General features: G+C 42.4%; 1 protein-coding gene across 1 annotated transcript; it reads right to left on the bottom strand.

Annotated features, from left to right (window-relative positions):
• Positions 1–9,073: 9,073 nt before the first annotated feature.
• Positions 9,074–25,197, bottom strand: CCN5 (cellular communication network factor 5). The gene is made up of 4 exons (XM_072633688.1): positions 24,782–25,197; positions 18,106–18,322; positions 12,821–13,063; positions 9,074–10,821 (listed from the first exon to the last, which is right to left on the bottom strand). Exons 1-4 carry the CDS (start codon positions 24,839–24,841, stop codon positions 10,631–10,633), a joined length of 711 nt encoding a protein of 236 aa, XP_072489789.1. The 5' UTR covers positions 24,842–25,197; the 3' UTR covers positions 9,074–10,630.
• Positions 25,198–25,926: the final 729 nt, after the last annotated feature.

Genomic DNA, 25,926 nt, shown 5'->3' with positions numbered 1-25,926 from the left:
TCTTCATTTGTTTCCATAAAAGCAAAATGTTAAAGATTGAATAAAGTTCATCAGATGTCCTGCAGTTGGAGAATGTCTAAACCAGCTTTGGTCCATGAATGTAATGGAATATTAATGCACCCTAAGAGACAATAAATATGAAGAATTAAGAGGAGCATGGGAAGAATTGTGTGAACTGATGAACTAAAATAAGGAAAGTGACGTATACAATGACAATAAGCAGGTATGGGGCACAGTGGATAGAGTGCCTAGCCTCAAGTCAGAAAATCTCATTTTCCTGAGTTCAAATCTGGCCTCAGATCATTTACTAGGTCTGTGATCCTGCACAAGTCATTTAACTCTGTTTGCCTCAGTTTCCTCATCTGTAAAATGAGCTGAAGAAGGAAATGGCAAACTTCTCCTGTACCTTTGCTAAGAAAACCCCAAATGGGGTCGTGAAGAGTAGGACGCAACTGAAAACCCATTACACAAATAACAATATAAATGACCAGTAAAAAAATCAAAACTCAATATTATGAAATTATCAAGATCATGCTTGATTTCCAAAGAAGAGATATAAAACAGTCAGATTTGTAAATGTTGGTTAGTTTTGCTTTTTCCTCAACTTTTTTATTCTTTGTTGTAAAGGATAGCTTTCTGAGGGAAGAAGAAGGACGATGTTGGGAAATGTCAATGATATCAAAACAATACCACAATAAAAATAAAGTTCATCAGATTAGCTGAGAATGAGGCAGTAGAGTTTGTAGGTGGGAGACAAGGGTGTGCTTGAACCAACTGGAGCTGATTGTCAGGGTTCCAGTGAGAGCATTTACACCTCAAGGCTTGATTTACTGTCTTGTTCACTGCCTTTACTTAAGAAAGTGACAGACAAAATGTTAATAATGCAGATTAAATTTAAAAGTGTGTTGAGAATGCTCTTTCCTCTTTCCTCCCCACCTCCACCAAAGCTAGTTGTTAAATAGTTACCAGCACACCAGTGGTGGAAGGGTTCATAATTTGACAGGGAGGTAAGGTCCAGGAGTGTATAAGTTGGGGGGAGGAGGTCACTGAATTTCTCAGGACATCAGTGCACTGAGGATAGGAGTTACAAAGGCAATCTGAAGATGCCTGCCATTCCAGAAACACATGGGGACAGAGAGGGATGGTAATACTGTTTAAAACGATGCCTTAAACTATTTTGTCACTTATTCTCTGAAACATTAATATGGCACCTAGGGGGAGAAGGAGAAACTATCCGGAATTTGGATTTCTTATATTTATCTATGTCTTATTTCTCTCAGTGAGGAAAAGGTTCAGAGGGTGCCAAGACTTCATATAATTCTATTGTCTGGTGCCCCATAACTCCTTGGCTGGTTAATCTTCTACCCAGAGTTTCCTCTAAAAGGAAAGAAGGAAATAAGCATTTATGAAATGCTTCCTAAGTGTCCTCACCTATATAAGCCCTGGGATACAAATACAAACAAAAATAACCAGTCCCTGCCCTCAGAGAGCCTACTTTCTAATGAAGGATTGTTGTGGTTTGTCCGTCTTCTCGCAGAGGACTATGACATCAAGAAAATGATGTCAAAACTTGAAAGTGAATTGGATTTAAGTGAGGCAGGACTGTACAAAGTTACCAACCTCACTTTCTCCTCCAGAGCCATATGGGTCCAGTTACAAATATAAATCAGGATGTCTGGAGATAGCCCCAGATGCCTCTAATGAAGGAAAACAATATATGAAAGGAAGCTGGGGTTGAGATGCAGATATTCAGAAAAGCGGGGGGGTGGGGGTGGGGGTGGGGTGGGGGGTGGGGCGGGGTATGATTTGGAAGTCCAGACAATCCAGAATAGGACAGAAGGAAAAAATGAAGGCAGGGAAATCTGGCCCCCTCACAAAATGTAAGCACCCAGAGAAATTCATAAGGGAGGACTTGAACAAGGGTGAGCGCGCCACTGGGGTGGTAGAATGTTCCAGAGAAGGAGGTCCTAATTGCTAACAGAAGTTCTAGGATGAGATAATAGTAGAAGTATGATTTTGAAGTCCAAAAAATCAGGGAAAGGAGTAGGAAGAGAATAAAGGCAAGTCAGCCAGGATCCTTCATAAAATGGAGGCCCTAAGAGAAGCTCACCAATGGGACAAGGGGAGAGGAGATGAAGGCCTATCCTCTGGGAAAATATATATCCTCTAAATAATAGCTCATATTTAGTTCTCCACAGTTGAGTAAGACAGTCTGATAGAAACATTACAGGTAGCAAAATGAATGAAGACAGCTATTTTCCTCCTGATCAGCTTTCGTTTGCCTCCTAGCCTTATTTCTGGCCTTTTTGATTTCAAAATCATGATCCCCTTGATGGGGTGATGGGACCTGGACCCCTAAAAGGAAAAAGACCATGTCTCTGAAACCAACCCAGTTCTTGAATTTCCCCATATACTTCAATAGCCCAGATCACTGGCACCTTCACCCAAGGCACCTGCTCCCCCCCACCCCCCCAGCCCACCTAGATCATTTAATTAACTTACCTGATAGTCCTTTCACTGTGCTCCTGGCCCACCTCAGACTACTTGCCACTCCTTAATCCCATCCAGATCCTTTCACTGTCCATTTTTGTATATAAGCATTAGCCTTACCCCCATTAAGTTGCAGATTCCCTAAGAATCTTGAGGCACTATTGGTCTTAACAAATAACCTTGCCACTTTGACTGGTAGAAGGCTTGAGTTCATGAATTCTTTCCAGTCAGATGCTGACCTGTACCCTGATATTTCAGGGTTCCTAGGAACCCCAAACCACATCACCCTCACTAGGTGTCTTTATCCATCCTCTGACATTTTCCAGCTCTCTTTTATTTTTGTTGTTCAGCCATTTATGACTCCTCATGACCCCATTTGAGATTTTCTTGGCAGAGATACTGAAATGGTTTACCATTTCCTTCTTCAGCTCATTTTACAAATGCAAAAATTGTGGGCAATAGGATTAAGTGACTTGCCCAGGGTCACACATATAGCATTGTCTAAGGCCAGATTTGAACTCAGCAAGACTCATCTTCCTGACTCTAGGCCCAGATTCTATCCATTGTACCACCTACCTACCCCCATTTTATATCTTCTCCATTTGAATGTAAACTTGAGGACGTGAATTATCTTTATTTTTACTTGGTTTTATATTCTCAGTGCTTAGTTCATAGGAAGAACTTAATAAATCCTTCTTTCCTTCCTTCCTTTATTCTACTACATTTTAAAAAAATGCACAAAGCACATAAAAGTGTTGGGGGTGGCTTTTGCCCATAAACAATTAACAAAATTCCTTTCCTTTTTTGATGAGTTCTACCCTTCCCCAGGGTCCTAACGTTCTTCAGACTCATAGCAGACTCTTCTTAGAAGAGAAGCAAATTTGAATTTCCTCTCAAGGTAAACCTTCCTTCTCCTCCGTTCTGATGACTTCCACTTTTATTCAGAGACTCATACAGGCATCTCTCCTTATCTTATTACACTGGTATTGTGTATCCCTTGAAGGAAAACAAATTTTAGGTTGTCACAGATATACCCTCCTTCTAACTGGACCCATACCAGTTACATTACAAGAATGCCAAAGGGTAAAGCCCAAGTCCAATATTCCTCCTTATTATAGTGTTAGTCCCTTGGTACTCCTACAGTTTCTTCTAATGGGGGAGATCTTCTAATGGGGGATCTTTTCCCCAAGAGATTGGTTCTGCCCAGGATCAACTCCCTATTCTCTGATAGGCTGGACTCTGGAACTTGCATTTGGGGCATCTAACAATGCAACCCCTGAGACTGAAACCGATCCAGGAAACATCCTGTTTCTTGTCTAGAGGGCTTGATTCTGGGGTTACACTTCATAAGAAACTACCCTTCCTTTATCTAAGTAAGATATTGAGACTCAGAAACTCAGTATTGTTCAGAATGTGCCTGCCTCCCCCTCCCACGATGGGAGGCGGGGGAAGAGAAAAAGATAAAAGCATTTATTAAGCATTTAATTTGCTCCAGCCACAGTGCCAAGTGCTGGGGAAACACACCTACAAGCAGAAAGGCAGTCTCTGTTCTCGAAGAGGAATAGGGGATCCTGGATTCTATCATCACTGTCAGGGAAAGACTGGTTACTAGAATGAAAGTGATGGGAATTTTAGGGGAAAATGACCTCTCCCTCTTGGTGTTTATGACAGAGTATAAAGGGAAATCCAGACATATTGACATGTAATATTGGAGAATAGATTTCAAAAAGTTCAAAAGAAGGCTTGTGTATAGAAATGGGATGGAGCCAACTTGATCCAGGTAGTGAAAGCAGATTGTCAAATTTTCAGTGTGATTATTTGCACTTTGGAAATCAACAAATGCTACAAATGAGGGCTTAATTTGTTGGCTTGTTGACTTTCTAGACTTAAGAAAGCAATGGGAAAATGTTTATGATGCTGATTAAACTTTAAAATGTGAAGAAAAAAAAGAAGAATGGGGGAGGGCATGGTATCTGTTTGTTCAGTCATTCTCAGTCATATCTAACTCTTCATGACCCGAGTTTGGGGTTTTCTTGGTAAAAATTTTGGAGTGGTTTTGCCATTTCCTTCTCCAGCTCATTTTACTGATGAGGCAAACTGGGTTAAGGGACTTGCCCAAGGTCACATAGCTAATAAGTGTCTGAGATTAGATTTGAACTCAGGAAGAATTGTCTTCCTGACTTCACACCCAGCGCTCTATCCACTTTGACACCTAGTTGCCCCGCAGCATGGTATGGATTAGAACAAAAAATGGGGTAGAGCTAAGCTAAGGCAAGAGTCCACCTATCTGAGCTGAGAAATTTAGGGAAGGAGTCTAAGTGACTGATGGGAAGGAGATCAAGTATATTAGGGTAGAGAAAGTATGGTATGGAACAAGCTAGAATCGGGAATTCTCAACACTCCTCCAGAAGACTGGAGTTCAGAGATTCCCAACACTCAAACTGAATAGTTTCACTTTCTATGGATTCCCTTCCCAGACTCTCCAAGGCTCTCCTCTTAGAAGAGGCAAGTCCATTCAGTTCCTCTCAGCCCTGCTCCAAGGCAGCCATTAAGAGTTCCTGAGGTGGCTGTGGGAGTTGCTGCCTCTCACCTCATCCTTGAATCCAGGTGTGAGTTCAGTTTACTCTCAAGCAAGTTGAATGAATGAAAAGAAAGAAGGGTCAAAAGGCCTGCAGGTAGGTAGTCCTACATGCACTGAAAAGATGAGTCCTAACACAATCTGATTCTCCAACAGTGGGAACTCTGCCATAGTAAATACCACACTCAGAAGGAAGCATGGGCCACACCTACATTCTACATAAAAAGAAACTCTCAAAAGTCCCCGACAAAGGCTCACCTCCCTATAAAGTCATCAAGTTAATTGGGGAACTCTGTGATCAACATCTTACATTTGTACACAATCCCAGTGTAATAAGGATTACACTGTATGAATCTTTGGATAAAAGTGGAAGTCATCAGAATAGAGGAGGGGGAAGGTTTACTTTGATAGCAATTTCAAATGTAATGTTGTATGTACATACAACCTCATACAACATCTTATGACTATTTGATACTTTATATCAGAGAACCTTTTGATTTTTCCCTCTCTTGTCCTAGCCTACCCCCTACCCCCCCCCCCCCCCCCATACCTGGGACCAGCCGTTTCCACTAGTCTACTACTAGGAAATTCATGGTCTTTCCTCCTCCTACCCCAATCTGCCAGTGGGCAACAGGAAGAAAGACCAGTAGCACCAGGAGGGAACCAGGAACTTTTTTCTTTTCCAATCAATTCATTGCTCTACAATGTCAAGCAGACACAGGATACTCCCTACTAGCTGAATGCTCATTCCCATCCCTCTCGTTCTGTTAGAGATATCCCAGAGCTCCACTGAATACTAACTCTTTAACTCATCATCTCTTGGGAGAACATCTGCCTGGCCATTATTCCCTGAGATCCTCTGAGTCTCTACCCTGCTTCCTGCCACTTTCTCTGCCTATGCACTCTCTGCCCTTGCCATTGACCATGGCACTTCGTCACAAGTGTTAGTATCTCTACTTTACAGAAGAAGAGACTTGGAGTCAGAGGACCAGGGTCCAAATTCTATTTTACCTCAAAGGGCATAACTGGGGAATGGTTTGACATTACAGAGAAGTAGACTTAGGCTTGATGTTAGATTTTTTTAAATTCCCAGCTATCAGAGCTATCCCAGAGGGGGATGGGCTACCTTCGATGGGCATGTGCTGCTCTTTACTTGGGGTCCTAGAGCCAAGGCTGGATAACCACTTGTCTGGAATGTTGTAGAGGAGATTCCTGTTTAGGTACAAGTTGGACCATATGTCCTCCAAGGTCCTTTCCAACTTTGAGACTCCACCTACCTCTTGTGTGACCTTGGGCAAGTTTCCTCATTGGCTTGAAACTTAGATCCTTCTCTGCAAAACAACTCTTTCTGACCAGATGAGTTCCTAAGTCTCTTTCAGATTGGAACCCTCTGATCCTCTGACTTAGCCAAGGTCATAGGGCAAGTACTTACTGTGCCCTGACTTTAACCCAAGTTTTCTGATTTGCAATTTGGTGTCTTACTATGACACCAGACTGCCTCTATTAAGGCTTACCACCCTTGATTCTATAACCCATACTCTTATTTTAACTGGGTGTCCTCCTTCTGAAGTCGCATGGGAACTGGGGTGATTAGTCCTATTCAGGAGAAGGGGTTGGCTTCTTCCATTGGGAACACCAAGCCAGGAAGAAAAAACTTGCCCAGAAATACTTCTTCTTTGTTCAAATTTCCTCCCCCACAAAACTCCCCAAACCTCACCCCACACTAAAGTAAGAGGAACCTAGGCTGCCAATCTTCTACTGAACTCCTGTTTAATCCAATGACACTGTATACCTTGAATGAGTCTGTTACATTCTGCTTTGTGTTTGGATGTGTATATTCAATGAAGCAAAATGTAAGAGTGGATAAAGAGCTGACCTTGGATCCAGGAATACTTGGCTTCAGGTCCTGCCTCTAACAAATACTGGCTGTGTAGCCCAAGTAACAACCTAGTAGTGCTCTAGACAACATCTGTGAGTGTAAATTTTAGAGAAGGTATTGTCCTGCATTGGTAAAGGGAGGTTTCTCATCTGGAATGTCCCATACCAGCAAAATCAAGGGTCTAGTCCCTTTCCCCAGATGTATTCATATCTCAATTTTGCCTTTAGATTGTAAGCTCCTTGAGGGCAGGGACTGGACTTAATTTATCTTTGAATTACCTCCAGTGCTTAGCAAATGGCATTGATGGGGCTGTATGGTGCAGTCCAAACACAGAACCTGGAATCTGGAGACTAGGGCTAAGTCAGAGACAGATCTAGAAGGGACCTGAGACATCATGGAGTCTAACCTCTTCATTTTTTATCAGTACAGTCATGTCTAACTCTTCATGACCCAATTTTGGGTTTTCTTGGCAGAGATGCTAGAGTGGCTTGCCATTTCCTTCTCCAGCTCATTTTGCAAATGAGGAAACTGAGGTAAACAGGGTTAAGTTCAGAGTTATATAGCTAGTAAGTGTCTGAGGCCAGATTTATCCTAGGAAGATGAGTCTTTCTGACTCCAGACCTGGCACTCTATCCACTGCACCACCTGACTGTCCAATCTACTTATTTTACAGATAAGGAAACTGAGGCCCAGAGCAATTCAGTGACTTGGCTAAGATAGTAAGTGGCAGAGCCAGATTCAAATCCAGGTTGTCTGATTCCAAAACCCTCCATTCTTCCTGCTACGTCATACTGCCTCTACCTTCAGTCCTGGCTCTGCCAATTACTGACTGTGGGACCATGAGCAAGCTACTTACACTCTCAAAATCCACTTCCTATCCTGTAAAACAGGGATAATAATCCCTGTGCACCATTTCTCCAAGTGTTATTGTAAGGAAAAGTGCTTTGAAAATCTTGAAACACCAGAGCATCAATTCTCAAAATGAGGTAAGGGACCCCTGGAGTTCCCCAAAATCCTTTCAGGGAATTCTCAAGATTAAAATAATTTTCATCATAATACTAAGATGTCTTAATTTCTAATATGGTAAATATTGGTAGACATAAACCACATAAACCAAGGCTCTTTGAGAGGTGCTCAATAATTTTTAAGTGTGTAAAGGAGTCCTGAGACCAGAAAGTTTGAGAAATAGAGGCCACCATTAACTGAGCTCTTATAGCTCAGGGCCGGTAATTAATGAGCTTGGAAGAGGACATCAGAGGTCATCTAGTACAATCCCCTCATTTATCTAGAGTTGCAAGTATGGAAATGATTGTCTAAGATCATACAGGTATTAAATAAATGAGCCGGGACCTAAATCCAGATCCCTTGACACTAGATCCAGCAATTTTTCTACCACATATTTAACAAATGCATGAACAACCTGCCAGAAATTTCTACTGGTCATGTGTGTAGGTTATCCCAAGAGGAGTGGAATCCTGCTGTGCTCTCTGGCATACCCTTGCTATTGCCAGGCAATGTCATGTCCTCCATTTCTTTTTCTTCCTTTCTTCCTTTCTTTTTTTTGGACTGGACTTATGATTTCATTGGTAGAAGGAACTCCCAGATGTGGAAACTTCCTTCCTCAATGCACCTTACATTATTTGAGTTGCCCAGGACACTTAGAGGTTGAATGATTTGCCCAGAGTCACAGAGCCAGTAGGGTTCAGAGATGGACCTTGAACTCAGGTCTTTCTGACTCCAAAGTTGACTAGCCAGTACAACTTGTTACCTCCATTCTATAGCATGATATGATTAGCAACCCTATATGCTACCATCTTAGAATCTTGGAATCATGGATGTTTAGACTGTTAGGCAGGCAGGTGGCAGAAAGGGTAACATTTGCTGGACTTCATATAAGACCTGAAATTTTCAGTCTTCCCCCTTAAAAAAACCCACAATCCCCCACCAAAATTTACTCAGAAGTATCTTTATTTAAGCTCCTAAAGGCTCGGTATGTGACTTTCTTTAGGCATAGTCCAATTTCTGGGAATGTGGAGTCTTCTATATCTGCTTGAAGTTTATCCCCACCCAGATGTCCTCTTCTTCCTGGGACACCAAAGGCAAAGGTCATCATAGGACACCAGGAGTTTCCATAAAAGTGCTTTAATGGACTCATAAGTACATTGAACAAGCATATCTCTAGGGGTAAAAAGGCAGGAACACCACTGGCACTGCTTTCCTCATGCACTGTACATGACTCCTGGTGAGGCTATGGATCCCAGAGGTCACTTCCAAGGCAACATAATGTGTGGGCTTGGCACCCCAAACCCTGGACTTTCTAAGGACCTTCTCTGGGGCTGCCAACCATGTCTCTACTTACATTAGAAGGAGATTACTGGAGTTAGGGGGGACTTTAGAGATTATTGATCTTGTTTCCTCATTTTACAGAGGGAAATTGAGGTCCCATAAGAAAAAAAGGACTATCCCAAATTCATACAGAGCCAGGAACCCTGAGAGATGGATACCTGGTTCAATTCCACACTATTCTTGTCCTATTTAAAGTGCTAGCCCTCCCCAGAGAACCTTGAGATTCTTTTCTATACCCCCACTGTCTTCTAGGGTAGATCTTCTGTAGATGTAGGGTAGATGTCTTCTAGGGCAATCCTCAGTAGAGGATTATGAAGACTTATTTTAGCTTGGGGATTCTGTGACTGTGCGCATGTTGAGTCTTGGGCAAATAGGAAATTGAAGTTGTTATTAAGAAGAACAGTCTGTTCAGTTCCAAAGGACTCATGATGAAAAGTGTTATACATATCCAGAGAAAGAATTGATGGAGTCTAAATGCAGGTCAAAGCACACTATTTTTCACTTTTTTGTGTGCTTTCTTTTGGGGGGGGGGTCTGTGTCTTCTTTCATAATATGACTAATATGGAAATCATATATAACCTATATCAAGTTGCTTACTGTCTCAGGAAGGGGGGCGGGGAACAAGGAGGGAAAGAATTTGGAACTCGAAAAATTTGTTAAGTGAATGTTAAAATACATGTAATTGGGAAAATTATGAAATATTTTAAAACATAAAAAAGAAACAAAAAATAAAGTGATATATAAATGAAAAAAAGAGAACAATCTGTTCAATTAAATAGCTCTTTGCTACAGGCCTCAATTTCCTCTTCTGTAAAATTAGAAGGTTGTACTGGATTAGAAATTCTTAATCTTTTTTGTGTGATAGACCCCTTTGGCAGTCTGATGAAGCCTGTAAACCATTTCCCAGAATAATGATGTTTTTAAAAATTCCCAATAGAAGGAAACACTAAATTTTAGAGGTTGGTGCAAGTAAATTAGATGATCTCTAAGGCCCCTTTCCTAAATTCTGTAATCCTAAAGTGACTCGTGTCTGCATCTCTGCGTTTGAATCTTGGCTGATTAGAGTGTCTTGGAGAAGCTCAAAACCTAGTCATGAGTTCTAAAGGCTGGAAGACAGAGATGAATCTTATTAGCACCTCCATTTGAGGGGATGAGTCTCCTTCAAAGGAAGGTATTGGAGCAACAGATCAAAGCAGCCCGATAGAGGCTTGAGTGGGAGATGATGGCAGTCAGTCTCCAAACCTGGCAAACTGGTGTTTCTTGCCCAGAAGCTTCTATCCACAAGCATAGACAGGAGTACCCTCCCAAGAGGCATCAGTGACCCTGTGATGGGGTCCTCATAAAGGAGGACAGGCCCTGAGTAGGCACAGACGATGCTGCATCTCCAACCGGCAATGTGGATTCTGATTGGTCACCCGAGTGGTCACACCCAGCCCACAGGTGGCTGAACAGGGGCCCCACAATGTGCTCCATTCCTGACAGGCAAATCGAGGGGACAGTGGCACTGGAGGTCGCAGGAACCGGGGCACTGAACAGGAAGAAAGTATGAGACATGGCATCAGCAATTTCTTAGAAACTCCATCTTGGTCCCAGTCAGAGCCAGGACAAGGTGTAGACAGGCAGTTAGAATACACCATGCCTCACAACGAGGGACGCACAAATATGTCTCTGCAACACCGGAACAATCTCCATGTCCATGGGCTGTAGGGATTGATTTTGGAATAAGTCAAATTGCTTGTGTTGTGGCACGTCATATTGAAGGCTCACCACCTCCAGTGACCGCTAACATAGGGGAAATTTTCACACCTGATCAAGCCTCACCAATGTTTTGTTCCAGCTCTACTACCAGGCCCTTCCTATCCCTCCATGATCCAAACAGGGATGTGACAAAAATTTCGGGAGATGATAAGATTGTGGGGAGTCATTAGACGTAGAGAATTACATTAGTCCTGTCCCTGCCTTCTTGCTTCTTACCTCTCTCCTCCTCTCCCCTCCATGGAACCATCCTTTGCTTGGTCTGTTATAATGGTTTCAGAACAAGCCCCTCCCCCTCCAGCCACTCCTCCTCCTAGTTCTCCTTCATATAACACCAGGTATCTTCCCTATGCATACATCTTTTTTTTCTATTAACACTCTGCTCAAAAACATCTGCTGGTTCCCTATTGCCCACTAGGTAAAATTGAAACAACCCAACATTCAAGGCCTTTCCAAATCAGCCTCTAGGCTTTTTGAACCTTATATTTCACTAGATCTCTTTATGTAATCTGTACTCCAGTCAGATTGGACTAGTTGCCATCCTCTCCATACATGTCCCACTCTTTCCCAACTCTATGTACGTGCTAAAGTGGATAGACTTTAGGTCAATTTGAGTTCAGATCTTGCCTCAGATACTTATTAGCTGTGTGACTATGGGCAAGATACATCTCTAAGCCTCCATTTCCTCATCTGTAAAATGAGGGATTTGGACTTGACCTTTGAAGTCTCTTCCAACTATAAATCAATGATCTTTGCTGATTTTCTTCCCTATGTCTGAAGTATCCCCCTTTCCCCTCTGCTTATTGGATCATTGAAGTCCCAACCTAAATGTCACCCCCACCTAAAAACTTTCCCTGATCCTCCTCTTTCCTTTTCCCCTACTGCCTCACCTTATAGGTAACAGCTTTTTCCTTCTCAGACATCATGTAGAACTTTGTTCTGTCTTTTCTCAAATTACTTGGATTTAATTATTTATTTAATTGATTCATTATTTATTTAATTATTTGGATATGTGTTTTATCCCCCAGGAGAATATAAGCTCCTTGAGGGCAGGGATTGTTTAATTTTTGTCAATATCTACCTAGCACAGTGTCTGGCACATATTAGGCAATGGAGAGATGTTTGAGGTTGTTAAATGAATGTTAAAATTTTTCTTTACATGTAGTTGAGAAAAACAAAATATTTAAAAAAATAAAATGAAATAAAAATAAAGTGATGTATATATTTAAAAGAAAAGAAAGTAGTCTATTCAATTAAATAGCTCTTTGCTACAGACAAATGGAATAGAATTGAGTGACTTCTAAGTCCCTTTCAACTCCAAATCCTATGATTACATAAATCACTTGACCATTCTGGAGCCTGGCATCATCATTTGTAAACTGGGACAAGTCATACCTGTATTCCCAACCTCACGTCACAGACTGCTGTGAGGGAAGTACGTTGTAAACCCGAATGTGATGAGAATTTTTACTATTGTTATTATTGTCATCACCATCATCATCTAAACTTTTTCTCTTTCCCAGCACGTAGCCCCTAAGCTTTGTATATTGTAGGTGTAGAAGTTACAACAAAACTAAAAAAAAAAAGGGAACCTTTATATTACTGCTCTGCACCTCCCTATATGAACCAAGACACTGGGAATGTTGGGTGGAGGAGAGAGTGGAGGGCGAAGAGCATGGCATAGAAGTAGAACGTGGGCACCAGGGGATGCTGAGTCAGACTTGACTGACCCCATGGTTCTGGCCAGGTCTGACCTGGGTTTGATACATTACCTGCTGCTGGCACAGATTGGACTCCCTGGTCACAGATCCATTCTTGGCAGCACTTCCCAGGAACATCAACCCGTTTAGGGTAGGGACAGTCCCAGGTGGGCAGCCGCACATCCTCACTGCAAAGGGGGGTGCAGGTGAACCCCCCATCCAAGCAGAGACATTGGAACTTGCAACTTGGCTGAAAGGTTTCCCCATCCTGGTAGGTCCTCCCATTCACCTCACAGCTGCCATCATCTTCTGGAACTGTGAAGGGAAAAATCAAGACCCCCAACAAGACCCACCCAGTCACTCCTGTAGATTTAAAGGAACAGTCCATCAAACTCATACAGCATAACTACCAGTTGTAGTGGTAGCCAATATGGGACCCTATTAATTTTGTTGCTTAGTCATTCAGTTGTGTTTGACTCTTCATGACCCTTTTTGGGTTTTTGTTTTTGGGGTTTTTTTGGGCAAAGATACTAGAGTGGTTTGCCATTTCCTTCTCTAGCTCATTGTACAGGTGAGGAGCTGAGGCAAACAGGATTAAGTGACTTGCCCAGGGTCACCAAGCTCATAAGTGTCTGGGAGCAGATTTGAACTCAGATCTTCCTGGTTCTTGACCCAGTGTTCTATCCATTGTGCCACCTAGCTGCCCAGTAAATGCCAGAGCCAGGATTCAAAGCCATATCCCCTGACTAGAATACAGTGCACCATGACATCCTGCTTCTCATAATTAAGAACTTCATGCTGGCTTGTTCTGGATTTGCTTCAGATGGGCATGATTTGTCTTCCCACCTAGTCTATGACTTCCTTGAGGAAGGACTTTGTCTTTTGTATCTTTAGATCATTGGAACTAGAACTGAGAGAGACATTACAGATCATAGACTAACCCCTTCATCTTATGAGATGAACGCATTGAGGCCCAGAGATATCAGGTTAGTCACAAATTGTAAGTGACAAATTTCAGATTTGTCCCCCCAGAAGTCACTTGGGTCTGGAACTGATTATGGTGAAAGGAGAGTTCCCCCAACACAAGAAAAGACTGAGGCAGTTGGAGACCCAACCCTCAGGGGATCTGCCCTTAAAATGGGAAGAGTCAAAAAGGGAGAAGAGGGGAATATGAGGGGAAAAAACCTGAAATGAACAAATTCAGTATTTGACTTCAATTTCAGGTTTTTTTCTACCATACTAGCTTTCTTATTTCCCTCCAATTGTAGAGAACAGGCTGCCAGTGCTAAATAAAGACTTGTTAGAAAAGCAAATTTGAGCAGATTTGAATGAGGGAGTCTGGTTCCCAGTCTTTCTCTCAGAGAGCTAAGGGGTAGGTAGGAGCACACACCACCATGCCTGTATGCTGTCTCCCAAAGGTAAGAGGTCAGTTTGGGCTCCAAATCCTACTTAACCTTGGGCTGATGCCATGTGGATGCCCGTTTCCTAGAAACCAAGGAGTAGCTGGCTGCCACCTTAATCTCCTGCTCCAGACAGGCTGGGGTATGAGTCTCTGGAGACCTTCTGTCTCCTTGTTGATAAGATTGTCTTGTAAACAGTAGCATCTGTTTAGGAAAATCAGTTGTGAAGGAAAGTTGGGGGAGAGCTTTAATCTTTGTTACTTTTCCTGGTACCTTTCGTGACAACTGTCAGGGGGTTCACTCTTCCCATGCCTGAGTTGGGCAGGGACCAGACCTGAAGGCCTAAGGGCTTCTTGTATTCCTGATACCTAATATACTCCCATGAAGGCTGGATAATGAATGTGCACGTGTATTCTTTGAACCATATATGAATGGGGCACGAGAGAACAACGACAGAGAATACACCTCCTTCAGATCCTTGGTCTCATTAGAAAGAGAATCATACTACAAGTTAGAAGATCAGGATCTGAACTCCGCTCTCCCATTAATTTTCTACGTGGCTTTGGGTAAATCACTTCCTCCTCTAAGCTTCAGATTCCAAGTCCATAAAATCTATATTATGGGAGGTACCATCAACTGGTATAGTACCAGGAAACAGTACAGAAAGCTGACCCCTAAACTTCTCCAAACAGATCTAGAAAATTTTATATCAGACCAAATCCTATTAAGGAAATCCAATAAAAAGCCACAGGGAGTCATTTTTTTTCCAATCCAGTTCATCATAGGGAGACAGAGAAGTCTATGAACAGGATAGGACCTGGCTAGGAGAGCCATGCAGAGAATAAAGGGAAGGCCCAAGGAGAGGCTAGGCACCAAGCAAGAAAAGGTTCCAGATTCATATCAGGGCACCTCCAGAACCATACTAGGACACCTCAAAATGAACAGGAGCTATTTGTCACTCACTATCCAGGCTGGATGACAAGCCCAGGGCTGAGTGAGGAAGGAGAACCTGGACCCAGGGATGGTATTCCCAGGTAAGAAGCTGTGGTAGGGTCTAGGAAGTGTGCAGAGAAGAGAAAGTTCAGAGGCAAGTAACAGTGATGTGGCCCAGACCCCAGGCAAAAATCAGGTTCTCAGTTCCAGTTTCTAGCCCAACCTGAAGCCCGCTGAGTGGTAATGAGGATGAGAACTCCAGACCAAAGTGGGGGCTAGAGTTCCATGATGCTAAGTAGCCAAATTGGCTGCAATTTATTCTTGCTCAGACCCAAAACCTGGTCAGAAACTTGCAGAGTTTAGCGCAGGGGATAACAATCAGACTTTGCCCTGGATCAGACTCCTTTGACAATGCTGAAAGCTTTAAGGTCCCTCTGAGAGCCTGAAATTACACAATACTCAATACACCAAGAAAGCACCAGAAAAAGCCCAGACTTTCCTTTCAGAAGTATAGTAGAGCCTAGTCCTTAAGTGAAGTCCACGATCAGGAAGTAGGTTGGAAGACTGAGCAAATAAAATAAAATAACTGTTCTGGTGCTAAAGAGAAGAAAATGACTCCAAAACATCTACAAGAAAAGATTAAAAGAAAAATATAGCTTGCATCCAGATTCAACTAGAATTCCTGGAAGAGATGAACCAGGATTTGTTTTCTTTTTTTTTAGAAAAACAAGTTTTAAAAGGTATTTATAAATAGAATGAGAGAGAGAGAAAAAAATGTTGGAAAAGACATGAGGGCTATGGAAGAAAAAATTGCAAACAGAATTAATCACTTGGCACTTTTTTACCTTTCCCAAGTGACAAACTCCTTGAAAATTAAAATGGACTGAAATAGAAGCCAACAGCTTTATGAGCCAACAGGAAATATTAAAACAAAGTCAAAAGGCTGAAAAATAGAAAATGCAAGCAATTTTATGGCAAAAAAAAAAACCCCACCTGACTTGGAAAATAGATCAAAATGAAAAAAGTTAAGAATTATCACACTGCCTACACACCATGACAAAAAAAAAAAAAAAAAGAGCCTAGACATCATATTTCAGAAAAAAAAAAATCTTAAAAGAAACTCTCCAAATCTCTTAGAACTAGAGGGCAAAATAAAATAGAAAGAACCCATTGGTCTGCTCCTAAAAGAAACTCCAAAATAAAAACTCTCAGGAACTTTATAAACCAAATCCAGAGTTTTCAGGTCAAGGAAAAATTACTGCAAACATCCAGAAAGAAAGAATTCAGGTACAGAGGAACCATAGTTCGGATCACACCATAAAGCAACTGAGAGCCCAGAATACAATATTTCAGAAGGAAAAGGATATGGGTTTACAGCCAAGAATAACTTACCAACAAAGCTAAGTATAAGCCTTTAGGGGAAAACATGAATTTTTAATGAAATAGAGGACTTCCAAGCACTCCTGATGAAAAGACCAGAGCTGCATAGAATCTTTGAAGTTCAAACACAGAAGTTGAGAAACAGAAAAAATGGAAACAGGAATAAGCCATTGAAAGTTACTGAACAAGGAAAACTTACTTATAATCAAATATGGGGAGAAGATACATGCACATCCTCTGAACTTTATTATCATCTGGGCTCTTAGAGGGAGTCTAATTAGACAAGGTCTGAGAGGAATCTTCTTATACCTTGATGATTTTAAGAGAAGTATGAAAAGAGGGAAAGAAGAATATACTAGTGGGGGGGGAAGAAAGGAAAGTTAAGGAAAATTATCTCAAATAATCAAGATGCAAAAATAAACATTGATGCAGACAAAGAGGGGGTGAGAAGAGTGGCTGACACTTGAAACTCACTCTCATCTGATCTGGTCAAAGGAGGGAAGAATACAGAGGTAGGGGAAGACAGAGGGAGAGAGAATGGGGGAAACAAAATGGGAGAGGAGGGGAAACAGAGAGAAGGAGGGAAAGGGAGAGTGAGGAGAGCTGAGTACCAAAATACATTTCAAGGAAACCCAAGAGAGGTTACATGATTCATCTGTAAAATGAGATTAAACTAGATGATTTCAGACGTCCTTTACAGTTCCAAACTATGATGTCTTGATTCCCTTCCATCTCTAAAATTCTGTCATCTGAAATCCCTTCTATCCCTAAAAATGATTTAAATTCTTAATTCAAGTTACTTGATCCTCAGCAGACCTAGGCCAGTTTCTGAGGTTGGTAGGTGCTCAGGGGACTGGCTTAGGATAACTCTTCATTATAAGCTATTTCCTTATAACTGCATATGAAAATAGTCTCCCAATTCAGTAAGCATATAAGTATACTTTATACATCTGGGCTGTTGACTTCTTTTCTGTCCCTATTTCTTTGTCACTGCCTGAAATGTCCCCTGCCCCATGCCCATATGCCTAGCCAGAGTTTATTCTTCCTTCATGGCCCACCTCAAGGTCTACCTTCTCCAAGAAACCTTCCTTGGTCACCCTCAACCCATAGTGATGTCTCCCTCTTCTGACCTCCTCAAGAAATTCATTGGAAGTCTGGTTTAGTAGAAAAAGTACATGATTTTGAGTTTAAGAGTACTAGGTTTGAATCTTGGCTCTCACACTTTTTGGCTATTGTGAATATGGACAGATCAGTTCCCTTTATTTTCTTTATTAGATAATGGAGTTGAATAAGGTCATCTCTCAGTTTTCGTCTGGGTCTATCATTCTATATTCTATGTTCTTAGGTCCGTTCTAGGTATAACACCATGAGATTTTTGACCTGAGATCTTCCTCTGTCTCCTGTGATTTCAGTTAAGGCGACCCTAGCCCAGACACTGTCCTACCCAGGAAATTACTCCAAAGGCCAAGATGAAGGCAGTTTTGGCTATAGCAGGAATCTGGACAACTTCCAAATGTCCTCAGTGCCTCTACTCTCAGAGAAAAGAAGTTCATTTGTTGAGGACTTGCCCTAGAGGAAACTCTAATCCTTTATACCTAGCCTGCCTCCTGCCCTCACCCCCACTAGGCTCACAACTATGCTTACAGTTGCAGGTGCCTCTCCTGTCCCCCAGGTTTGCACTGTAGTTGCATACCAGCCCCTGGCTCTGGTCACAGACGTTGAGTTGGTCACAGGGCTCCCCTAGCCTCCGAGCACACACCCTGCAGCAGCCACAGCCATCCAGGACCAGGGGTACCCCAGGAGGGCAGCGTGGGGGTAACCAGGGGCAGGTACATGGCATCCGGCAGAGCTGGGCACATACCTGTAAAGACAAAGAGCTTGGTCACTTAGTTTCAGGACAAGAACACCAGGAAAACTGATAAATGATACTAATTCCCATTTCTACAGTCTCCTGAGGCAACCTTAGTGAAATGCCCTGGATTAGAAATCAGATGACCCAGATTTGGGTTCTATCACTGACTGTGTGTGGGACCCTGACCAAGTTCCACCCTATCTCTTTCTATTTCTGTCTGTCTGTCTGTCTCTGTCTCTCTGTTTTAGCCTCAGGTTTCTTATATACAAAATGAAGAAACTAATCTGCTTTGCCTTTCCTCCCAATATTGTAAGGACAAAATAAAATGAGAATTGTAAAAGAATTTGGGAAGCAGAGCAGTTAAAAGATGATAATTTAAGGGACATGATTCCTCATTAGCTGAAAAAATGCTGAGCTACAATGTTGAGTACCTGTGTGAATGGAGAAAGGATTTCAAAGATATAGGTCTTAGAGAAAAGTGGTTGAGAGCCACAAATCTAGCCTTTTGAGAGGCAGATACAGACCTCCCTTGAAGAAACTGACATGTGGGGAGCTGGCCCCCAACATGTCCCTTAACTTCCAGCAGTTGCAATACTGGAGACTGTTAAGAGCAGATTTCCCTTGGTGAGAGTATTCTCTCTCCTTGACAGCTAAGATTTTATCTCACTCCCAGCTGAAGAGCTCTTTTATTTGTGTGCCTTCTTGGGTCTATTTTAATCTGAGTAACTTCTCTAATTTCCCTTTACTGCTTACTTTGATTAAAAGGTGTACTAGCTATTTATAATGATTTTTTATGCAGCCAGCATTTGGTGGAAGGGAGCTAGCTGGCAAGCTAAACATGACTGCCCCCTTAAGAGCACTCAGGGAAAGCAACATTTGTCCTGAACCCCACAAAGTATTCTAACTCTAGACTGTCAGTATTTGAGGTGTGGGGTATAGATGTAATTCTAGACCAAAAGCCTTCTCAGAGATGTGCCAGGGAAGGAGCAAAGAGCCTAGCCACAGTTCTCCTCCTGCTCCCCATAAAGACAAAAATTGAAGCCCCCTTTGGAAAAGGACAGGCTAGATCTCAGATGACTTATAGATCCATGTCACATTCAAGCTGAGCCACCTGTATATTTAGAAAACAATCAAGAGCTATCTTATGAGGACATTGAATTGAATTTAAAGATGGAATAGACTTAGCATGTAGTCCAACCCAGTAATTTTATCTATGAAGAAATTGAGGGGAACTAACTTATATGAGGTCACATAGAGCTATTTAGTGCTAGAACAAGGATTCAATTAAAGTCAATCTAACACATGTCTGTCCAATAATAGTCCAAGCCTTGTGAACATGCCCAGTATGATCTGTCTGACGCAATCCTTCACATGGATTTTGGAACATGCAGAGGTATTCTATGACTGTTTTTGACCACTTACTGTATGCCAAAGTGGAGCCTTTTAAATTGACTTCTGAATCAGTGCTGGATGTGCAAACAAAAATATTCACTGGTCAGACTGACCTCTCTCTTTCCTGGCAGTGATCCAGGCAGATTATAGTAAGCCTCTTGGTGGGGAGAGAGGTGCTAACAGTGGAAACAGAGGCTTCTTAAGGATGGCTGCTTCTCTTTTCACCTGGGCAAACATGTAGCTATGAACTTGGTGCCTCTGTATCTTTGCCTATTTGTAAATGTTTTTCCCTACTCTTAGATGGATAAGAGCTGGAGATGCAGCAGACCAGGAAAAACTAGGTCCTGTGAGATCCAGTCCGGGATTATGAAGTGCATAAAATAACAGCATGCTGTACCCAGTAAATGATGACCCGCAGACATGTAGCCCAGTAGTTACTTGGTCCTGGTAGCAGAGACACCAGTTTCCATAACTAAAGGAGTGACTTTCATCCTTCTCTGTGCTGCATTCAGAAGTAAACTTAATGGGACAAATGCTTTGTAGCAAATACTTTAAGTCTGAGGCTATTTTCTCTAGAGACTAAGGTAGTATAGGAAAGAAGGTCCCCTTGGTCAGGGAAATGTGTATGTATTTCTGTTGTTGTTACATCTTTTCAGTAAATATCATTTTGTTAAAAACTAATTAATGTTACTGGTTATATAATATTGAGGGCTTCAACAGTGGTACCTATGATACTGATACATTAAATGGCACTAGCTACTGATTCTATAGGTATCATACAGGGTTGGAGGCTTAAATTGATGGCTTTAGAGAAGCCGTCATAAAGTTTGAGGGGTACTTCTAGAACTCTTAGGGAGAAAGCTAGTCAGTCTTCTGCAATTGAATCTGTCAGCTGGAGTGGGAGTTGGGAAATAGATCTGTAAAATCTTATATGGTTACAGAGCCACTTACCAAGTCACTTACCAAGCACCTATTATGTTAAAAAAAAAGTTGAAAATTCAAAGAAGAAAAATCTCACAGTCTATCTGTAAGGAGCTAGGTCTACAATTGTTAATTTATTTATCTTAAAATTTAATTTACTTTTTAAAATTATACAATTTAGTGATAAATTTAGCCTGTTTTAGCTTATTTCAGATCACACGCCCTCTTGGGGAGGGGGAAGGGGAAGAAGGGGGGAAACTCAAAATTTTATAAACTTGAATGTTGAAAACTAAAAATAAATAAATGATTTTTTTAAAAAAGTATACAGTTATACAATATAATTTGTATTAATTATCTATCTACAATTAGCTAAGTCTTCTGGCTCTCAGTTCAGGTCTCTTTTTCCTATATCAGTCTAACTTCTGCAACTGGTTGACATAAAATATATCTTAACATAAAAACAAAACCATCAATGGCCCAGTCCCAAACTGTATAAAGTCTGAGCAACAACTGAGACTTGGAGTCAAGGAAGACCTGAGTTTGAATACTTCCTAAGACATTTGCATTACCCTGGGAAAGTCATGTAACCTCTATGTCTCATTTTCCTCATCTGCTAAATGGGGATAATAACCCACTTCAAAGAGTTGTTGTGATCAAGTGGGACAAAATAAGTACAGTAGGTTGTAAACCTTAAAGCACCATATAATCATTATTAGCCCGTCTTCTGCAATTTACAAATGAGGTTCACAAGGTCATGCAGAGTAAGTGGTACAGCTGGGATTCAAGCTCAGGGTTTCTGACTCCAAATCCAAATCCAAATCTTTCCCAATTTACCACAACCCTTCAGCATCATATAAACAACAGAGCTTAGCACCTTGTTAGCAAGCATGTCTGATTAAAATCTATCAGATGTGGGACTCAGGTGAGCACCTCCTCCATGCTCTCTCCCTCCCAGCAGCCAGTTCCTGATGGGGTCCTAGGAGCCCTGTTTCCATTGCAAAAGATAAAATCTCCCTCATCCTTAAACATACATATATACATTCACATAGACATCCTCAACAGAAAAGTTTATCTCCTGATACTTGCCCTAGGTGGGAAAATGCTAAGTCATTGTTCTGACAATAATCTACAATACTTACACAGTTCATAGGAACTCAGAATCCTGGAGCTAGAAGGTACCTCAGAGGACATCTGGTCCGACCCATAACTATAATGGAATCCTTCCACAACCCTCCCCTAAAATGGTCACCCAGCTTTTAGCTGAATCCCTTCAGGTATGACAAATCAGTAACATACATTCATGCCACTAGTCAGAGGCTGCACTGAGCAGTTGCTGTCAGGATGAGGTGGACATGTTGCTCAGCCTCTCGGGGCATAGCAGCTCACTCACTGTGTGGCAACTGATGACTTGGCAAGGTGTTACTGCCTTCTCTTCAGCTGAAGTACTATCCAGCTCCTTCTGGGGCAACAAACTCAACAGAAGTCTGATTCTCAGAGCCTCAGCTCTAACTCTGAGGCTATTTATCACCTCCAGAGAGTAGATAAGAAAAGTCCGACCTTTTTTCTCCTTTCTTGCTCCAAAACTCCTTCTCTAAGGAAGTCATTGCATGAAGCATTCAGGTGATGTTTCTATTTGGTCAGTTCTACCCCCCTCCCCCCAAAATCCTTTGGGTATCCTATATACATACATACATACATACACATATATGAATATATAAACATATGCATATATCTACATGTATACATATATATGTATGTATGTGTATGTGTGTATGCTCCATTTTATACTGATGAAGTCTCAGAGACCTGCTCTACCCCAATTCTCATGCTGAGCTAATTTCCTAATGCTAAAGATTGGAAATGACTCCATTCTCTTCTGGAAGTATTTTGATGTAGTGGAAGACATGGTGAATTTGAAGCCTTTGGACTTGGGTTCAAATTCCTCCTAGTATGATCTTGGACAAGTCACATGTTCAGTTCTCCAAGCATCAGTCTCCTCATCTGTAAAATGGACTAAATGATCTCTCATCTATGATCTTATGATATTCCCTAAGACAGCCTGGTGCCACATGTGGGAGGAGCATTCAATTTAGAGTTTGAAGACCTAGGTCTGATCTTCAGCTCTGTGTGTGGTCTCCTAAAGTATGACCTTGGACAAGTCGTTCCTCTCTGTGTGTACTTCAATATCCTTTAATGAGCTAGTTGGGCCAACTGATCTCAGAAGTCCCTTGTACATATAAGTCCTATGAGCCTATAAAGTGAATGACTTGTCCAGGATCACACAGGTAGCTTAGTGGCAAAACTGGGACTCAAATGTAAGTCTCTTGACTTTCAGGATGGATAGAATTTGGAAAAGAAAAAAGGAAGGAAGAAGAAAGAGAAAAGGAACAGAACACGAGCTTAGGGATAAGTAATCTGTACATGCAGACCTTAAGCACTGAATAGCTAGCTGTGTGACCTTGAGCGAGTTACTTCCCCTCTCTGGGCCTCACTTTACTTATCTGTAGCATGAAGGAGCTAGAAAATCTCTATTTAAAAAAATCTTCCAGCTGTGTCACTTAATCTCTCTGTGCCTAAGTTCCCTAACATGTAAAACAAGAAGAGTGGACTCATGGTCTCCAAAGTCCCTTCCTGCTCTAAATCATTGATCCTATGGTCAAGACTAACCAAGAGCTTATAACTTTCTTCCTCCCCCTAGACTCAGTCCCTACAGGACCAGGTCTCTCACTTCCCTACCCTTCCCTATACCCTTCTTCCCTTCCTCCAATTTAGAAATCCACAACCTGTCTGAAAGAATCTAATTTTTCTCCCAGAAGACTGTTGTGGTTTTAAATGTTTGTGATGACTAAACCCCTTGCTCACAGTATGGGCTTCTAGCCAGATTCCTGGGAAAGGAAGCAGTGATGGGGGGCAGGGGGAGTTAGTGGATCTAAGAGGGGTTTTTTGGTGTGTGTTCAGTTGTTGTTTTTAATTTTAATTTTCTGGAGTCTTCTTTTTTTACCCTAGGACCCTTCTTCCCATAGTGGATCCCAGTCCTTCCTTACCACCTGCCCTCTTCCTCCTTCTAAGAAGACTTCCTTGGCCATCAATTCCTCTCCCTGCCTCCAATAAGTTTGGGAGTGATGTGCTCTGTCCCCAGCAGGATTCTTTAATTGCTTCTTTCTCGAGGCAAGTGACCAAGAAGCAACAAGATAAGGGGATGTAAAGAAAAAGGGGACTCAGCCCTCCTGCTTCTGGTCTCCCTGTCTTCTCTTTGCATGGAATAGATAGATAGATAGACAGACAGACAGAGAGATAGATAGACAGAGAGATAGATAGACAGAGAGGAAGGAAGGAAGGAAGGAAGGAAGGAAGGAAGGAAGGAAGGAAGGAAGGAAGGAAGGAAGGAAGGAAGGAAGGAAGGAAGGAAGGAAGGAAGGAAGGAAGGAGAGGCGTGGGTTGGGGAGAGAAGTTCAATAACTGCAGTCTGAAGCAACCCCACCCGCCTTTGAAATGTACCCTGGGAACTAGTCAGAAATACAAAGCACTCAAGAGCGGTTTTTGCCCTCAGATACCTACAGTCGGAAAAGTAAAGTGAGTGGGTCAGGTTTCCAACGAGCATGAAATTGCCGTGATATCATGGCTTGTAGTGTGTCCAACTCGGGAGATGCCAGGATCGAGGACCCGAGGAATTCCAGAGGAATAGACTGATGGCAGGTCTGAGGAGTCTGCAGCCCGAAGTCAGCACCCACGCAGTACCCCAGACCAGCCTGGTCCACATCTGCTCCCGGCTCCTTTTATAAATATGCCATGATTTTCAGGAGCAGCGCTGAAATTCCCTGCCTGCCCCCTGCCACCTCGCTCCCGCTAGAAGGCAGCGGACCGAGTCCCTAGCGCAGTTCTGCCACTGATGTGCTACCAAACCCAGTCATTCATTGGCATTCTCGGAGATGTTGGGGAGGGAGGCATCATTCCCGTTCCTCAGACCTCAGGGTGAAAGGGCTGACCTAGAACTCAGGGATGGGGACAGAACGGAGGGCATGCAGAGGCAGGCAGCTTTATGGGGCTCAGAGTCACAGGAAGATGTGGAGAGAAGCAGACGTGGTAAGTCTTTGCCCCCTTTTTAACTCTCAAACGAGAGAACTTGGCTACAGTGAACTGTGGCAATTCCCTTACCTCAAACAGGAGGCAGAGGAGAGAGAGCGCGAGCAGTGGCCTCTCCCGTGGAGTCCTCATGCTGCTCCCGGCTCTCTGGCTTCACCATATCACTCCCCTCGCAGCTGGAAGACAGCAGTGGTGTATGCGTGTGTGTGTGTGTGTGTGTGTGTGTGTGTGTGTGTGTGTGTGTGTGTGTGTGTGTGTGTGTGTGTGTGTGTGTGTATGCAGCCCGCCGATGGCTCCAGTCCAGTCCTGTGGGTCTTATACTCCAAGGGCTCTGATGTCACTCATAGAGTGAAACACAAACACGAGTAGGTTTGGACGCGGCTCAGCATTCTTTCCTCCCCACATTCCGGCTGACATTTTCATTCACCTCAAGGTGAGGCCGCATAACCCATTGAGAAGGCAGAGGGGAGTCTGGAGCTGGGATGACTGGAGCCCTGAGACGAAAAGCTGCCCAGTGAGCAGCTGTCTCCAGCTCCACTCCACCCCTTCAAGCCAGAAATCCGTCCCTGGGGAAGTGTGCTTTTCTGTCTCGGCATTTGAGAGCCTGCAAGATCACCCCCTCCCTGGGCTGTCAGAAACACCTAGGGGAGGGATATCTCACTTTACTTCAGAGAGAAACTAGATATTAATATGCAAAAGCATTTTTTAAAAAATCACTGTGGGACCATGGGAAAAGCTACTCACTGCATCTTAGTTTCCCCATCTGTAAAATGTGGGGATAGGATTCAAAGATCTCCAACATACCTTCCAGCTCTTCAATTCATTCATTCAACCAACATTTATTAGGGCTGGCAAAGGAAATGGCAAACTCCAGTTTCTTTGCCAAGAAAAGCCAAATGGGCTTCAGAAGAGTAGGATACAACCAAACCGACTGAGGCAGAGAAACTGCCAAGCTCTGTTTTAGATGAACAAGTATGCAGAAAAGGAAGTACAAAATGTATTCTGAATAAATACAATATGATATGGTGAGGGGATGGGGAAGGCAGCAGAATCAGAACAGATGAACCTCCTATGGGAGATGGCACTTGAAATAAGCCTTGAAGAGAATTAGGGGATTTCAAAAAGTACGGGTACAGAGTGAGAGCATTCCAAGTGAAAAAAACATCAGAGCCTTTTCAGCTCTAACACCATGTATCATAAGGTCTCTTCCAGTTCTG

The sequence above is a fragment of the Notamacropus eugenii genome, chromosome 1 (assembly GCF_028372415.1).
Source record: "Notamacropus eugenii isolate mMacEug1 chromosome 1, mMacEug1.pri_v2, whole genome shotgun sequence".
NCBI classification, from domain to species: domain Eukaryota; kingdom Metazoa; phylum Chordata; class Mammalia; order Diprotodontia; family Macropodidae; genus Notamacropus; species Notamacropus eugenii.
Note: the sequence above shows the minus strand (reverse complement) of the source record. Positions and strands in the feature narration are given on the sequence as shown.

Excerpts from the sequence above, each read along its gene's own strand:
- CCN5 (XM_072633688.1), bottom strand. The coding sequence starts at position 24,841 with ATGAGGACTCCACGGGAGAGGCCACTGCTCGCGCTCTCTCTCCTCTGC. Across the intron at positions 18,323-24,781 it reads TCCTCTGCCTCCTGTTTGAG|GTATGTGCCCAGCTCTGCCG; the intron begins GTAAGGGAATTG and ends TTGTCTTTACAG. Across the intron at positions 10,822-12,820 it reads CCAATCTGTGCCAGCAGCAG|TGCCCCGGTTCCTGCGACCT; the intron begins GTAATGTATCAA and ends CTTCCTGTTCAG.